This window comes from Mytilus galloprovincialis, chromosome 10 (assembly GCF_965363235.1).
Source record: "Mytilus galloprovincialis chromosome 10, xbMytGall1.hap1.1, whole genome shotgun sequence".
In the NCBI taxonomy this organism is placed as follows: Eukaryota; Metazoa; Mollusca; class Bivalvia; order Mytilida; family Mytilidae; genus Mytilus; species Mytilus galloprovincialis.
Window position 1 is genome coordinate 1,864,957 of NC_134847.1, and position 19,078 is coordinate 1,884,034.

Sequence of the window (19,078 nt, forward strand, 5' to 3'; positions counted from 1 at the left end):
TTTCGTTGTTTTCCTGTTATAGATGATGTGTTTTCCTCGATTTTTGTTTGTAACCCGGATTTATTTTCCTTTTAATCGATTAATGACTTTTGAACAGCGGTATACTAGTTGCCTTTTTGAACCTTATTACGATTCCCTGTTTACATATACATTACGTTAAGAGATTTTCAGTACTATAATTGTTTAGCTAGATTTAATATCTTATTTTAGTGTAATAAATAAAAGAGAGAAATGTCAAATAATCTCGTACAACCATTTCTTAATAATATTGGATCCTGTAGACCGCCCTATAGTATATTCATGAAAAACAATCAACAGGGGATCTTAAATAACGTCATATAGTAGATATATAATAATAAGTCGGGAGAAATTATCTTGATTTGCCTGTAGATTTTAACTTGGTTACATTTTAGGTATGATTCTTTTCTGATGCTATTCCAGAAATGTATTGTCTAAAAACAGGTCCAAAAATGTTCCACTAGCTAGTCGTAGCCACCTTCTAATTCCATTTTGCTCGCTTAAGACTTTTTCTAACTTTTCACTAATTGTTTTAGTGCTATGAGTAACACATCATGTGTCACTTGTGAAGCAGGATATGCTAAACCTACTGGAGCACCCGAGACTATGCCGGTATTTTTGTGGTTTGGTTGGTGTAGTTATGTTTTTAACATTTTTTTATGATTTGTTAACTGCTGTTTAGTTGACTCTTAATGTATTTGTCCCTGACGCATTCACAACTATTCAATGAATATTTTTTTGTCGTAATCAAATTTTGTAGATGTAATCTCATTAGCATTAGCTTGTTCTTTTTACTGTTGATTTATTTACTGCATATTTTATCAATCAACTATACACAGCTACTTTTGCATAGGTACTATTTCTGTACTAAAAATATGTAGTACTGGAAATTTACTTTTAATATTCAGTACTATTTTGTTACTCTAAAATTTTTGTAATATTTAGGTACCTGTATTTTACAGTACTTTATTTGTACTTGAAATTTAGGTACTACAGATGTTTGGTTACTACAGTTACATTTTCAGCATTTTGAAAGTTTTTCTATTTCAAATCTCTTAAAGTTATGATTTTCAAACATGGAATATTGTATTATTTCTGTACCAAAATATTAAGTACAAATCAAGTACTTTAAAATACAAGTACCTAAATATTACCATAGTTTTAAAGTAAAGAAATAGTACTAAATATTAAAAGTAAATTTCCAGTACTACATTGTTTTAGTACAGAAATAGTAACTATGCAAAAGTAGCTGTGTATATTATTGAATTAGTTTGCATTATTATGCAAGAATTGTCTGATATTTCAATCAGTGGTTAGGTGCTGCAATATGTTTTCATATACTTCGACTGTATGCAAATAATGTAATAGCAGGAGTTTTCCCCTTTTGTCAACATCAAGGATTTAATAGATATGAAACTAAGGATTTGTATAGTAACATTTGATCATTATGGACTTTAATACTTACAAAACGTTTATTTAGATATTTAGGTGATGCAAAAATCCGCCATCAATGAAGGCACGCTGAGTCCCTTCGAAATGCACAATAGATTCACACAAAATATCGCACTGCATAACACATTATAATACAGTCTATGCAAAGGTCTACGAGATTTCAATCCTAACTACATGTATACAAATCATTGGTGTAACTAGGAACATATATACAGTTCCCGAATGAAACCACTTGTGAAAAATTATTGGTAGTATCCACACATTCCATCATAAATCAACCAAATTAAAATTGTTTCACTGATAACTAGATCTTACAAGAAGTTTGATTCTGAAATTTTATCATTTGAATTTTTATTCTAATAAATGTCTTTACTAATACAAATTGTGACTTGGATGGAGAGTTGTCTCATTTGCACTCATACCACATCTTCTTATATATATAATTAGTCATATATAAGAAATTCAACCTGTTTGTTTTCTTATATGGCATAACTCCAACTCATTGGAAATACAATTAACAAGCAAAAAAGAACACATTTTTCACATGATCAAAATAAATATTTATTCAAACATGAAAAACCTTCATATTTCTCTATAATTAACATGATCTACACTGTTAGTTGGCAGTGAATAAATTTACATACATAATGTATGTACAAACTTCTAAACTTGAGCTTTAATTTACCAATCATTTATATACATACAGCACCTAAAGAAAAATACCTATAAACCATGGTCACATGGTAACAAAATGGATTTCTCTATGATGTAAATGAAAAATAAATAAATATATAAATAATCCTATTCAATGCGTAAGTGAGTGACACTTTACAGATGGCCAAAACCAAAAAGTTATATTCAGTTTATTTTTGATTTATTTGAATTCAAGGTCAGATTGAAGTAATATGCTATATGATAACCTTGATTGACCGGCATTGGAATGTTTCTTGAGTTATGATAAATTTTGTACTATTTTGACACAATAGTTATTTTCAGAGATACATTTTTTATGTTCTCTATTTTTTTTTAAATTTAAGCATGGCTCCAAAATAACAGTTTCTTTATACTCTTGGTCACCTAAATTTACTCCAAATCTGACTTAAATTATGTTAATTTATATAAAACTTAGCCATTTAATTTGATGAATAATTGAAAGCAACTCATTCCTTAGAATATATTCAAGCAAATTGCTAAAAAAAACCCCAAAAATAACAACATCTTTCTAAAATAAAAATTAATAATAACTGTGCTTAATAGAAATAGATAAATTTGAAAAACTATCATAAAACCCCTTACACAGAAAGATTAGAATGTATCGGAAAAGTGCTGTAGTATCTATTTTTAGTAATGTTATAAATACATAGTGGCTGTCACATGATCAGCCAGCAACACATGTGTGACATTTGAACTCCTTTTGAATGGATGGATGTCTAATAATTGACATGATTTTACAGCATTGAAATGACCTGTGGATTTCTATAACTTTTCAAGTAAATGTACATCACATCAATACCCTTTAATAGACATCATCCTAAAACATTTTGTCAGTATCCAGTCAGAACGTACCAATTTTCTTGCATAAGATGCACATTTAGACACCTATAAAAGTCTCATTAGTGATGAGGCCAAAATATTTGAAATTTAAATCCTAATAATAACATTAAAGGGTTGACTAATATCCATATTTTCATAAAGGATATAACGATATTCAGTTGAAGTTTGTAGTCCAATATTTGTCAGGCCTGTTAAGACTGTCTGACCAACATAAAATTTCCAAAAGTGTCAAAAAGTAAGACATAATCTTGAGACCTCTGCCTTAACATGAAATCTAATATGATCCTATGATGCATATGTTACGAATTAATCAATTTTGTCTAAAATCATGAATGTTAATGTTAAAAATATCCCAAAATATAAGAAGTCACATTTATATTGAATAAGCATTGATTCAATATAATTACAACCAATTATGTCTGCTTGTTTAGGGACTTTTATGAAAAGAAAATTATAATTGTTCTATCTCACCGAGAAATTGAGAATGAACAAGTGAAATATGGAATAACTGCATATGATCCATTTACATAAATTATGGGAAAATGTTATAATGATCTAAAAATGAGTCTAAAAATTACTTTTTCTTTTAACATGAGATTCATAAAAAATGATGAATTACTTCAAATTCAAAGTTAAATATACAACAGGTTTTTCAGTAACAAAATTCACTCTAAATATTGCACACCATGGTTTCCCCAATGTATTGCAAAGCTAATAAGTCATTGCATTGTGAAGCTGCTGAAACTGTACTAAAAAGGGAGGTTATTCTATAGTTCAAAGGGGAGGTAACTCTAAACAAGACATTAAATTGAAAATGGAGTTTAACTCCTGCTATAAGCTTCTCTTTCAAGCCACATAAGCATTACTACAAAAGATTAAAACTCAATACACATGCTGACATATTTTATAGTTTCAAAAATTTCATAAGTAACATAATTTGAAACATTGAGAGTTTTTAAACCCTCTTTATTTTTTGCCTTTTGTAATGACTGCCAATATTGACCTCTTAATAAAATTCAAAGCTCAAAACAAATCTACATGATCCAGCATAATGAAACCTATTTATACTTATAAAGACTGAAACCATTGTTCACAATTAATAGGAGTTGGTTTTAAGGAGGTAAAATATTTCATATTTTTTTCTCTGGGACTAGTGCTCCTGATCTTGTTTTTTAATGACCAAGGAATAAGTGTAAACAGGTTTCACTGATATCTTTAATAAGAAATATCAAACAAAATATGCAAAAATTTACCATGTATATTCATTTTGTGCTTTTTCAGATCCAGAAAATGTTAAAAATATTTCAACTTTTATAGTGCCAAATAATTTGAATTGAAATATATAAATATTTGTTCAGCCCTATGCATAACAGATTTCACTCAGATCCAAATTGGAAAACCCCTTTCTATAAATAAATATATACCATAATATTCCATCAAAACATTTGTGTACAATAACAATTTTATGTCCACTCAAGCTAGGAGAAGACAGAATAAATAAATATCACAATATCAAAACAAAAGAATATTCGTCATGACGACAACCCCAATATGACCCTCAACCAGCCTCCTCTTCACACCATGGTCTTTCCGTTGTCTGTCGTCACCTGTTTGAGAAGAATTGAAGCCATTTTAGAATAACATATTTTGGGATTTTAAATTTTTCTTTTAAGGGAGTTACTAAGAAAATTATATATGTTTGCTCTCTTGGATTCTTATAATTGATCCAGTATCAAACTTCACTCTTCAAAACTCTGAAAGATACCTTCACATACCTGTAAATGAAAGTGAGGCTATCATCATAATTTTGAAATGAGGCTCTAACCTCTTTAAATTTCAAGAATAAAATCTTTTTAAATGTTTCAAAACAACAAATAAGTTTTCAATGATAACTTCATTTCTAAAACAACGGGTCTAGCTACTATCACAGCTAATTGGTTTACAGTCTGTTCAAGAATTCAAAGTTATTTAATTTAAAAAAATCAAGAAAATCATTTATAAGTTTTTTCTTCATTTGATGGTATCCTTTTCTTTTGCCTTTCTTTATGTTTTGCTAGGTACTGTTTAAATCACTAAATTTTCGTCAGAGATATAATCACAATCGCAATGGTTAAAAATTTGCCTCAGGAGAGCAAATCCATTGATAGATGGATAGATACTGATAATCTTACAAGTATTTAATTAATGGACAAAAGAAACCGACAAATATTGTCTGATGTTTTTTTTTAAAAGACAATTATTTATCCATCAAAAAACATTTTACAAGTTCAGAAAAATTTCCTTTTCCTTTTAATTAATTTTTTCTCCTGACATTTAGCACTGGGAACTTATATAAACATTATCCCAGTTTTTTATATTCAAATCTAAGGATTTATCTGAAGGTTAACACACAGTAACAGATTTTCACAAGGTTCATGATAATGGATGACCCAGAAAAAAATCAGGGTAAAGCACCTGTATTCATCAAACCATCAGACAATCATTCGCCCTCCCCCTCTTTCTTCAAAAAATAAAATAATCTACTGATTCTTTGTATAGTTTAATGAATACAAGTACTAGCATGGTAAAGCTAAGAACATATAATATTACAACACCAAGGATAGGTCAAATAAACATGCTTAAACATGCATCAAATAAAAATACATATATATTCAGTCTGTCAGCTATTTTATTCCTCTTCATAACAATATCATTTATCACCTTGTAAATTTATTGTATTTTAAATTTTTTCAATTAAGTCTTTTTTTGGAAATCTTTTTATTTTCAATATGTCAATAAAATTCCTAGTTAACTTTGAAAAGTGAGGAAAAAAATTGAACCATTTTACATTTTCATGTATAAAACTAAATCCAAATTTATAATCATGTAACTTAAATGTAAAGAGAAATAAAATGCCAACAGAAACTGACCAATACCAAATCATCCATATGCTGCCCTCAATGAAAATTCAATTATAAAAATCATTCAGATTATACAGAAATACTGCGTAACAATTTTAACATTGCACAATTCCAATTTTGGCCTCTTAAAAATAGCACCGAGTATTTAAAAAGTCAACTGACATAGTGACACGTTTATATGAACAATTTGAAAAAGTTCATGACATGGCACTTCATATAAGTTCACGACTTCATTTGTCACATGGGTTCGATTCGTGACATCACATGTCACATGACGTGGAATCCATGCTCGAGATGGAAATTTCTTGAATGCTACTGCTATGACTGTCAATACTAGCGGAATCATCGTCTTGACTTTGTGAGCTATAATTAGCTGCTTCTTGTAGCCTCTTTATCATGTTCAGCTGAAATAATTATATTTAAAACATAAGCATTCCTCAAAATTAAAATAAGCTGATAAATATGTTTCTTGTAGAATAACTGCAAAATTTCAATAATTTCTTCCAAATAATTTCTTGCAGATTTAAAATAATTGAAATCAAACAGCTACTAGGTCAGCATGTTTCAAGGGACATAACTCTTCGGAATCACTGATAAGTTTGACTTCACACCATTTTCATAGTCTGTTGCAAGCTTCTAAGAAACACAGAGTTATGGAATATTGCTTCCAATGAATGCTAAGAAAAAAGTAATGAGGAAACTCTCTGTTACAAACACATAAGTGATTGAAGGGTTATGTCCCTTTCTGCAAGCCTACCCCGTTAATCACAGACCTAAAAACACCATTTTCTAATATTTCACAAAAATAATACATTGTTAAATCAAAATTGTTCTTGAATTTAATTCAATATAAGAAAATATGAAAACAAATGTGTCTTTTCATCCATTTTTTGAAGATCCAGTGTAAACAAAAATATGATTGGTGAAGCGACAGAAAGGTAGGTACATTGGTGATTTTTAGGTCTGACTCATAACACATATCATGCAGTGTGATGCGAAATTCTCTTATCTTGCAGAAGAAACCATTTATAAGCTGACCACTTTTTTTACAATAAGTAATTTCAATTCAAACTTTAAAATAATCAATTTGTTTGACTCTAAAATCTATTTTGATCCGAGAATTGAACTCCCTTTAAGGAAAACAAATTTCTCCCCAGCCTTTTTGTCTAAAAAGTATTTGAGTTCCGAACTCTTTTAATTGTAAGAAATATAAATGGAGAGTTTTTGCAGAGAATATAAATAAACAGTAGAGGGATGTTCATGAAATAATTTGATCTGATAAAAAGCTTTTTGATTACTGTTCCTCATTGTGTATCAAAGCAGATTTATCTAAATTACAATGTCAAGATTTTATAACTTATGTTTAACAAAAGTTTGAATTGATATAATCAAATTTAGTCTAAGTTTATCTAAAAGTTAGATGTATCTCAAAGTGTACAATATTTTGATCATTATTTTTAAATATAATTGAATTTTCTTATAATTTCCTTTCTGCCATCTACTCAGTTCCCTTTTCTGCGGTACTAAATACCAGGTTCCCCATGCATCTAATACAACAAGTTTTCTTCGAATGCATAAAACACACAATCCAAAATAAATGAAGGATCTACGAAACCAAAAATGAAAACATGCTGCATGCAATCATGCCTTTATCCATGACAAATACACATGGTGATGGTGTGCTAACGATTTTTTCCATTTCCATTTAAACAAAAATACTGACATCAAAACATAAAATAAACATGAATTTCCATAATAAGAATGCTTAAATAGTTTGTTGTGTTAATTCATAAATGTCAAAATAAATAGCAACTTTTTTTTTTTTTAATCTTATTTCACAATTTGTAATATAGTCTAAGTTCAAAATAGGAAATGGTTTCCAACTTGTATTTGACAAGTGAAACTAAACACAACTAAATTAATGACTAAATCACTAGAAAATAAGACAAACCAAAATAGCATGGAAAATAAAGGGTAGAAAGTACATCAAAATAATAAATCAAAACTCTTCTAACATGAAGTACACAACAACAGATAACATTTAAGCATTCTTTTCTACAAGGAAGGGATGGGATTGTGAAAGGTTCATGGTCTGGTTGTGTTCAGTCAACCGAAACAGTTGTTACACATCACTGACCAGCTGATCCCCATTTTCTGTGGTAGCTTCTGCAGATTTGGCTTTTGGCTGTGGGGTGCTAGTGATGATTCCAGGGGTATCATAGCCAACATCTTCTTGTCGTATCCGTAGTAACTGAGAATCTTCTTCCTTAGATACAGTCCAGGGATACGTCTCCATGATCCAATCTGTGGGATCCTCCCACGGGGCTCTTCTGCCATAAACCTAAAAAATAAATCAATAGTACAAAATGTGATAGATAAGAACGAAACCATAAGAACACATGGTTTATTTCTTTGAAGGAATTTAGAAATATTTTATATGTAAGAAACTCCCATTTGGTATTTTCTTGCAAAGTCTTTTGTTTGTAATACCTTTGAAAATAGGGCATTTAAAATGCTATCATTAACAGTACACCTATGTACATATACAAATCATTGTATGTAGCTACAAACAGTCATTGATTAGGGACAGGGTTACATCCCTTGAATTTTAGATAAGCATTTCAGCTAGGAAAATAATTCTTTAGCCTCAGTTGGTCAAAGAGCTGATTTTGAACACAGAATACCAGGATTCAAGTCTGAAAGGAGATGATGTGATTTTCCAAAAAGAATCATACTCCTTGATTAAAAAGAAATGAAACAAAAATAAGAGGTAAGTCTATTTCCCTTTACATGAACTTTATTGTTACATTATATGCTCATTTAAAAGAAGTTTAGAACTTTGAAAAACAGGTTCTAGCCAGGTCTTTATTTTACATATCACATAAAACTGTTCAACTCAAAAATGTCTTTCTTACTTGTAGCCCTTCTCGGACAGCCTCTAACATGTACGGTATTATGGAATAATTCCACAGGTCTATAAACCATATCTGTGAAGCTGTTATATCCATGGGACATGTAAGGAACAGCCTTGGACCTACAATACATATCAAAATACTGTCATACTGTTCCCTGAAAAGTTTTTAAAAATCTTGACAAAAGTAATAACTGTTTTCACAAACTTTAATATTTGCACATCAGAAGGGGTCTAATTCAAAGTGATGAAAATTTTATACAGGTGCATAACATCTCAGAGATATGTGCTTTCCAAAAACTGAAAAATAACATTTATTTAACTTAAAACATGTCACATGGTATCAAAAACAAGATAAAGCTTGGTGCCAACTATCAAGATGTTTGAACTTGATTTTACTGAGAAAATGAGATATTTTTGTGGATGGATAGTGGTAAATCAGTTCAACCCTTTCTTTTGAACCCCCATGATCTGTTTGTTTACTTACCTATGGTAACATCAGATGAACTGTGTGTTTCCAGAAATTTATTAATGTGCAACCAGACTTTAGGAATCCAGTCTATTATTTTATTCAGGTCGTTGTTTCTTATTCCTGTCCGTACTTCAGCTTCCACTAACTTCCGGCGCAAAAACCTGCCAAGGAATCCCTTAACTGGTTCCATATGATTGGCACAAAGCACCCACCTGATAAATCAAAACATTCTATATAATTCAATACAGAGGCATTTTATGTATTTCATGTGTAAATAACTCTTTTAAAGCTCACTATGCGGTATGACCTTGTTCATTGTTGAAGGCCGTACGGTGACAAATAGTTGTTAATGTCTGTGTTGTTTTGGTCTTTTGTGGATAGTTGTCTCATTGGCAATCATACCACATCTTCTTTTTTATACTTTACCCTTTTCAAAAAAATTAACAGATTTCTATGTAAGATACTTCACATTACAGGTAAACACTGTAAAGCAATATTAATAGATTTCAAATTTTCCGAAAAATGTAATACATTGTACACCATGACTTTTTAATCATATTTAAACTTAACAGTACATAATTTGATGTCTTGAGGCATATAATTAAATGATTAATACAATTATTAAGAGGAATTTCAAAAATTAAAAGTTTCTTTATCATTATTACAGTAATTCTGTACAATATTTGATAAAATATTAGTAAACAGAAGTTTCCTATAGATGATTATGTTCAAGATTATACAATTCTTACCTGAAGTTATGATGAAGTTGAAGATTTGTTGTAGAACATGTGGCTTGGTTCATTGTTCCAATGATGTATGGACTAAAAATAGAAATAATAATAATTCAATGATCATAGCACTAGAAAAGCATTTGTTGTGTATAACTTAATCATTATTTAAATGGGTATAAATAGTTAAACTACTTTCACCTATTTCTTAGATTTGAACTAAGTATCATTTTCAATATATCTGAAATAATAAGTATGAACAACTGAAGTCCGACTCTGGGTGAGGGATTTTCTTGCTGCTTTCAAGACCCATCGGTGGCCTTTTGGATGTTTTTTTGCTCTTTGGTAGGGATGTTTGTCTCTTTGACACATTCCCCATTTCAATTCTCAATTTTATTCTTCTTTCATTTTCTAATTCTTTAAAGTAACCTACCACTTTTGATATTTAACACTGAGGAAACCATTGAACACCTCTCCAAGTGAGCCAACATGATGGAGGTTGTCGAGTATTATAACGCTCGGTAATTCTCCAGCACTACTGTTCTCACACTGGTCAGCAATGTTGGCTAAATACTGTCGTAATTCTTTGGCTGATTTATGGTCTACATTAAATGTGGCTACTGATCCTGCAGTTAATTCTTTACCAGACCTATATGTAGAATAAACAAATGGAATATGACTGAAAAGTTACAGCTGATTTCATTGAGTGTGTAGAGAAAGGTAGAATCCTTTGTAAGCTGCTTATTAGTTGAATGATTAAGTCATTATTAGGTTAGGTAAACTACCCTCCTTTAAGAGTAGACTAGTCGGACAGATAACTAATCTATCAGTCTATAGGACTAGACTACTCCAAAAGGAGGGTAATATACCTTACCTAATAATGACTACACAGTTCAGCTAACAAGCAAGCTAACCAAGTATTTTACCTTTCCCTACACACTCAATGAAATTGGCTGTAACATAATCATATGCAATTAGTACTTGTTTAGCTTTAATGCTTTAAAATCAAAACCCATCTTTTTTTTAATTGTTTCAAATTTTGTTATCCTATGCCTTTCAATGGTGTACTATACAGTATGGCTTTTGCTCCTTGTGGAAGCCTGTTATTGATAACATCCTTGTGCTTTATCTTTGGTAGAATTGTTGTTTCATTAACAATAGCATTGTTTCTCCTAATTCTATAATCAGATAGTCAACAAAGAAATAAGTGTGGTACTTGTAATTTTTCTGTAATGAACAATTAAAGTAAGAAATACTTATATGTAAATGTTATGAAAGTGGCTGCAGGAAAAAAATACACACAGACAGTGCTTCAATGATATAATTGATTGATTTTGATGGTTATTGTACTCATAAACTAGTATGGGCTTCTTGAAGGTCGTACGGTTTCCAATAGTTGTTTTAATTTCTGTGTCATTTGGTCTCTTGTGAAAAGTTGTCTCATTGGCAATCTTCTTTTTATATAAGTTGATAACTGAATCAGAAAAAGCATTTAAATTATCAAGCACTTTAATTGTCTTACAATACATATAGTGCTCCTCCACACATCAATATCTTAACCAAAAGCTTACCTAAGAACTAAATGTTCTGCCAATTTCTGGGCTAAATATGTCTTGCCTGTGCCACTTGGACCACACAGAATAATTCTTCGATGTTCTAACAATAATGAGACATATCGTTGCACTATAGATTTTGGTATTAATGTTTCAAAGGCAAGAGAATCCACACTGTTCTGTTTGGTACCTGAAAAATAACAAGACTACAAGATGAATAAAATAGTAATTTGTGATATAAACTTCTTATTTGTTCTTTAACAAACAGTAAATTTTGTTTTTCAACTATACCTAAAACAAGAATGTGGTCGTTGTACACAGTTGCACCACTCATGTTTTCAGTGGACCGTGAAGTTGGGGTAAAAACTGTAGTTTCGTATTAAAATTTAGATAGTCTTACAGGTGTCCTTTGCTCATTCACAATCTTATGATCCTTCGATTGTACAATATGAGTGTTAATAAAAACCTTACCTTTCAAACAGATGCCTATCTGCATTGTCTCCCCTACTAAGTAACCAATGGGAAGTAACTCTGGTAATTCTGCTCCTTACCTTTTAAACAGATGCCTATCTGCATTGTCTCCCCTACTAAGTAACCAATGGGAAGTAACTCAATTCTGCTCCTTACCTTTTAAACAGATGCCTATCTGCATTGTCTCCCCTACTAAGTAACCAATGGGAAGTAACTCTGGTAATTCTGCTTCCTTCGTTCGCATGATTTCACTAATATGATATGAATAGACACTTTCAGCACTTAGACCAAGATTAGTAACTGGATCTACCCGTAAAACATATTCCTACAGAAAAAAAAATTAAAGATTAAAAATAACATTTTAGTTGAAACAAATTCAGATTGTCTTTTCCACTTGTCCAAATATAAGAAGTTGTAGGGTGGGGATGATGTTTAGCCCATCTAACATCATAGTACATTGGCTCATCACTAGTTATACTTAACAAGGCTATTTTTGTCAACACAAATGATTTTCCACATTGAAATGTCCAGATTAAATAACTCTATTCATCTATCAATAGAACTCAACTAACATAATTTTAAAAGAATATAAAAGCTTTACAAATTTTGCAATATTTTGAGCACAAATCTGTATCTTATATTTTATGTTCTCCTTTTAATGGCAATTGAAAAAAAAGAATAACAGGATTAAATGGATTAGTTTTAGTATGTATCAGAAAAACACAATTTTGTACTGAGGTTTTATTTTCAGCATCACATGCCAAATCAACTAAAGACAAAATACAGCAAAAGAAAACTGCATACTTACAGAAATTGAACACAATGATTTTAAAAATTGGTAAACTTAGTCTCATCAAATTGATTTTGAGATGGACTCTATATTTCACAAATTTAAACTCAACTCAAACAAAGTTCTGGTATTTGCCAAAATTTTATTTTAAAAGAAATCAAATACCAAAAAAGTTTCTTTATAATCATACTCAGCCATTAGCTAACTTTGAAAGTAAAAACTGCTCCTACTATTTTTCTTTCCACAGAATTAAAAAGTTGTGACTCCCAGAATTAATCTTGACAAACAGATTTTAAGATGATTAATATGTTATATTTTTTATTTTAATATCATATTCAGTGGTATATAACATGCTGTAATGTTATTTAATACAGTATTTCATTTACCATTTCCCATTGTGCAAATTTTAGGAATCAGCAGTTTCAATGTTTCATAATAAACTGTATTTTTGTTTCCATCTTGAAAATACATACCTTTAATATTTTTCTAACAATGTTATCTAAAATATCCCATTTTGTCTTCCCACTGACTGATAATGAACCAACTAAAACTTCAGCTGGTTTCTAAAAAAGAAATATACTAGAATTATCTCCCTTGTCATATATTATCTAGGCTGAAATGTTAATATCCAACCATTAATTTAAAGATTGACACAAATGGGATTTTTTTTCCTTATTTCAAATTTAGTATTTTCTGTTTAGCCACAGCATTTATTTTAACATCACTGAAATAAAGGAAAAATATTTTGTTCATTGTTGAAGGTCATACTATATAATAATAAGGAGATGTGGTATGATTTACCACAGAGACCTCTATCCACAAGAGACCAAAGTTCAAGGATGTAAACAAATAAAAGGCATATAATGTTTTTTCTTATTGTTGAAGGCTGTACAATTTCCTCTAATCACTTACATCCACTTCATTTGAAATTTGGTAGATAGTCACCTCATTGACAATCACACCACATCTCCTTATTTTTTTACTGTGTGGCCTTCAACAATGAACAAAACCCATACCATAAAGTAAGCTGTAAAATACCCTAGTTTTATCTATAAACAAAACATTTGTACTAAACAATTAGTTAAATACTTTAAATTACTGCCAAAGAATGCAAACTTATTAAAAAGAACCAGGTATATAATTATTGGCATGCCTTTGACTTAAATATTTGAATCAGTGACAAGATAAAGCCTGCCATGACAGACAACTTATTTTTACATTTTTATCCTACATCTTTCATTGCAGAAGATTATAGAAAATTATCCAGTCTATTAATAAATATGTTTTTGAAAGTTTAAAGTCATTAGATTTGTAAACAGATTTTTCCGTTGATGTCATAGAAAAATAAGATAGAAGGTACAGAATGGATGACAAAAAAACCTAATTCAATCAAAAAACTGACACTACATTTGCAAAACACAAAAATAAAACAGCTAAAAGACAAACAAAAGTATATGTACCACTACATATATAAAGTAAAGTCTAAGCATGGGAATGTGACTATAATAAGACAGTGACCTTTAGTTGTTAATTTCTGTGTCATTTTGGTCTCTTTTGGAGAGTTGTCTCATTGGCAATCATACCACATCTTCTTTTCTTTAAATTTAAATGTTGAAGAAACAAGAATGTGTCCCCAGTTAATGGATGCCTCATCCGCACTATCATTTTCTATGTTCAGTTGACTGTGAAAATGGGGCGAAATCTCTAATTTGGCATTAAAACTTGAAAGATCATATCATAGGGAACATATGTGTACTAAATTTCAAATTGATTGGACTTCAACTTCATCAAAAACTACCTTGACCAAAAACTTTAAACTGAAGCGGGACAGACGGACAAACGGACGCACAAATGAATGGACGAACAACAAACAGGTGGACGGACGGGTGGGCAAATGAACGAAATATCAAACCAGAAAAACATAATTCCCATAAATGGGACATAAAAATAATAGTATGTAACAATTACTTCTAGAAAAGATGACTTACCAAAACATCTGTCCCCAGCCGTAGCGGACTAGGTTTAGAACCTAAATAGACAGTCATTGTCACTCTCTTTCCTTCCCGATCCTGATTTTTTGATAATAACATTTCTGGAATGGAAAGATGAAATAATAATACACCTTAACTGGTGAAAGTGACTTTCTTTTGTGCAGAAGACTCTTTAGATCAGTATTACTTGACCAGATATACCGGTACTTGTTTTTATTGTTTGTTTTGTGTTTTTTGCCACTTTCAGCATTTTTTGGTACATCAACCATCAAGCATGAAAAATAAAGATGTTTTTTTTTTTACTTTTTTATACAAAATAAAAGCACAGCAAATAGTGAGAAAGAGATATTTGATGGACAAAAATACAAAATGATGGATAAACAACTTCGGAGTTGACATGAATATCAATAATGTGGTCATTTTTATAAATTTCCTGTTTACAAAACTTTGAATTTTTCAAAAAACAAAGGATTTTCCTATCCCAGACAAAGATAACCTTAGCCGTATTTGGCACAACTTTTTGGAATTTTGGATCCTCAATGCTCTTCAACTTTGTTCTTGTTTGGCTTTATAAATATTTTGATATGAGCGTTCCTGACGAGTCTTATGTAGACGAAAGGCGCGTCTGGCGTACTAAATTATAATCCTGGTACCTTTGGTAACTATTGGTTACAAAATGCTTTTCAGCAGAACAAATAAATCGGAAACTCATCTTTAAATTCAACATAAGTGTGATCATTATACAATAGAGCGGTTTCTATATTATATTTCATTACCATAACGACGACACAAATAACAAATAACATAAAAAAAAACCATTTAGAATTTATTTTTCACCTAAAACGTTACTTTTTCTTTTTCATAATATAGGTTTGTTTGGAAAGCTTATATTATCTTTTTCTGTATATACTAATATGACCAAGATACGTAGTAGTACACAAGGAGCTGGAAGTGTAGCAGCAATAAATGGAATATGTTTATTATCATGAATAGGGTTATACTCGGACACACCAAGATATTTGCTTTACAGTTCGGTGGCGTCGGTAAGTGATACGTGTAACTATACGTTGAAACGTAATTAAAATTAAAATAACAAAAACACCAAACTACGGAAAAAATTCTAAACGGAAAGTCTCTAAGCAAATGGCAAAATCAAAAGCTCAAACACATCAAAACGAATGGATTACAACTGTCATTTTCTATTATGAATTACAATATACGTTGAACCACAAACGTCAAAATCATTCAATCGCGTAGTGGAATTAACTATTTTTGGATTCTTATAAATTATATATATAACTTTTGGACTAGTTTAAATCTCGGTCTATTTCTTAAATTTATTCTTACATACTTTTGATTTTTTAACCCTGTATGCTAACATTCCAATGAAAATTTTAAAATTGTTTGTACGCACATTGAACGACAAATTTATGTGACGTATAAAATTTCCTGACGTCAGACACTCAAATCAATAAATGTGTTCGTAGATAGTAGATGTCTTTGTGTTCTGTTAAAATTGTTAAACGATGATGACTGATGTACCCATATTTTGACTATTATATATATTGTGTCTGTTTATTTAACGCATCAATGTAAAAATATCGGAAATTGATGAGACTGTCATTAAAGTGAGAGGGTTAGCGCTATAGAACCAGGTTTAATCCACCATTTTTTACATTTGAAAATGCCTGTACCAAGTCAGGAATATGACAATTTTTGTCCATTCGTTTTTAATGCGTTTTGTTATTTAATTTTGCCATGTGATTATGGACTTTCCCAATTGATCTTCCTCTAAGTTCAGTATTTTTGTGATTTTACTTTTTTCTAATGCAGAGAATAGTGGATTAACCCTGGTAGCTAGACTTCTCACTAGTATGACAGTCACATAAAATTACATTGATTGTTTACAAATGAGTATAACATCGTTTATACTAAAAAAAAAAAAATTTTACGATAACAAATATTTTATTCAATTATTTCCTGATATATAAATACCTAAGTAGCCAAGGTCGCATACTTAGGGGCCCCTGTATTTTAACATCCTTACTTGACCAGGGAAAATATCAGATCTGATACCTGAATTACTAAAGCATATGCAACATAGTTTAAGATTACATCGGTGTGTATGAAATATTTAGTTTTGAATACTTTTCTGTATTTGTCTACCGGGCCTGATTGAGTGATGTTACAAAGTCTATCCAAATTATTTTTGCAGTGAGATGAGACATTTTTGCTCCGTTTTGATGTTTCACTGTGGCTTTAAGATAAAGATTAGCAATAAAAGCGTAGTTCCTTTGGTTTTTATGTGATTTTGTTTTGTGTGTTCATGTACTGATTATTTGTGTCATAGATGTATACCCCTTATCCTTTGTTTTTTTTCTATTAAATAAGGGATTGAAACAACTAACGGCCTTCGTATTGTAGTTAACCTTCATCTTATCATAAAAAAACCTGCCCTCTTATCATCTTGGTGCAAAAGAAATAATATCATTCTCGTCAGTTTTTCTTATTGTCAATTTTACTGATTCTAGCAAAAGATTCGTGGTCCTTTTATCTAAAGATTATTGCACAATTCAAGGTGTTATGCCTAAGAAGTTGCCTGACATTTTGTTATGGAATTCATTCAATGCCTTTTTATCTTTTCTGTAATAGAAAATTAAAAAGAATTGACTTAATCGAAAACATATTCCCCCGTTTGCAATTAATGATGTGTAATATAAGGGTTAAAAGGAGGCTTGGGCGGGGCTGGTGTGTAGGAATAATTTAACGGCTGCCTAATTCTGTGAAAAGGATCGCTCCACAAACTTAAAAAAAGAAAAGTCTCAAAAATACTGAACTCCGAAGAAAATTCAAATCGGAAAGTCCCTAATCAAAGTGTCTGCTACTTACCATACAGTTGGTGACAAGCCTTCTTATAGTAAGGGTGGTCTTGGGACGAGCCAATTGCAGTTGAGACCCAAATGAGTTTTGAGAGTAAGCAAGGGGGTTTATTTGACTGGTCACAGAAGGTTCAAACACCGGTCTGGAACAATTCACAGTTTCAAAAAATACCTGTATATCATATGATCCAAAATCTTCATTTTAACCCTATGTTCTATAACTATTAACAGCAGCAGCCAGCTTTGTTGATGGATTAAAACTAGGCAACATTGGTTTTTTTCTGTTTTTCATTTTAACTTTTAAATCAGTGTACCTCAACTTAATGTTATGAAGCTTTTACAAAATGCTTATTAGGACAAAGCACAAATCAAGTTATAAATTGGATGGCATCACTTTAATTTTTCAGGAGGTATGCTCCTTTTCAACATACATTTCTGTTCTTTAAGTTTCTGCTTTCTAACCATAGTTTGCCTCTACCAAAAGTCATGAAACTCCATACACAATGCTAAGTATATACACACAAAACAAAGATCAAGTTTGTTATTAGGTTGCGTCACTTAAACTTTTCTTGAGTTATTAGATATAGGAAGATGTGGTGTGAGTGCCAATGAGATAATATGCCCCTTTATAAATTTATATGAAAAAATGAACAAGTCTCACCCTGTCGTTTCTAGGTTCTTTAACGTTAGTTCGCCTGAAATATATGTTAAAAGAAATTCTACACAATGCTCGTAATCACAAAACAGTCTTAAAAACAAGAATCCTGCATCTGTATTTGGAAACACAGGTGCATGTATCATAGATGTTTTAGGGGCGGAAATATATGGCAGTTGACTGGTATGAGTCTACACTGTGTTGATTGTAGAATACATACCTGTCGACTGGCATATATTTCTACATTTATGATCCGTGACTGTGCCCCTATGGTAGAAATTGACTAAAGGCTTCCCAACATCATGAACATTATGTCATGTACTGTAGAAAATGTCATAAGCTAGTAGCATACTGAACCATAGTGTACAGTACATACAGTATCCGTTGTTACTATCTCAAAAAGCCAAATAATTCTAACAATTTTCTTATTGGTATAAAATAGTTTTCGGATGGGGTGGTATGTCGTTCTACGTGTATATTTTCCCTTATTGTTTGAAAAGCAGAATGCCAAAAATATATTGGTCTCTGATGTATTCAGAGAGTCGGACGTAAACACTGTAATGCAACTGGTTAAAATTGTTGACAATTCTGCAAAATGCAATAGGTCAGAAGTTTTTATTGAAAATGACGATGACGAAAACAGCTTAAAATGGTACAAATGGATAATTTTTTCACTAAACACTTTAAACCACTCAGAGGTATAG

General features: G+C 30.8%; 1 protein-coding gene across 1 annotated transcript; it reads right to left on the bottom strand.

Moving 5' to 3' along the window:
- Positions 1 to 4,931: 4,931 nt before the first annotated feature.
- On the bottom strand, positions 4,932 to 14,917 carry LOC143049653 (neuron navigator 2-like). Its single transcript, XM_076223264.1, has 10 exons — positions 14,838 to 14,917; positions 13,323 to 13,412; positions 12,216 to 12,384; positions 11,607 to 11,778; positions 10,469 to 10,684; positions 10,057 to 10,128; positions 9,323 to 9,519; positions 8,840 to 8,958; positions 8,062 to 8,265; positions 4,932 to 6,328 (listed from the first exon to the last, which is right to left on the bottom strand). The coding sequence occupies exons 1-10, from the start codon at positions 14,892 to 14,894 to the stop codon at positions 6,185 to 6,187; spliced, it is 1,440 nt and encodes a 479-aa protein (XP_076079379.1). The 5' UTR covers positions 14,895 to 14,917; the 3' UTR covers positions 4,932 to 6,184.
- Between the last annotated feature and the right edge of the window lie 4,161 nt (positions 14,918 to 19,078).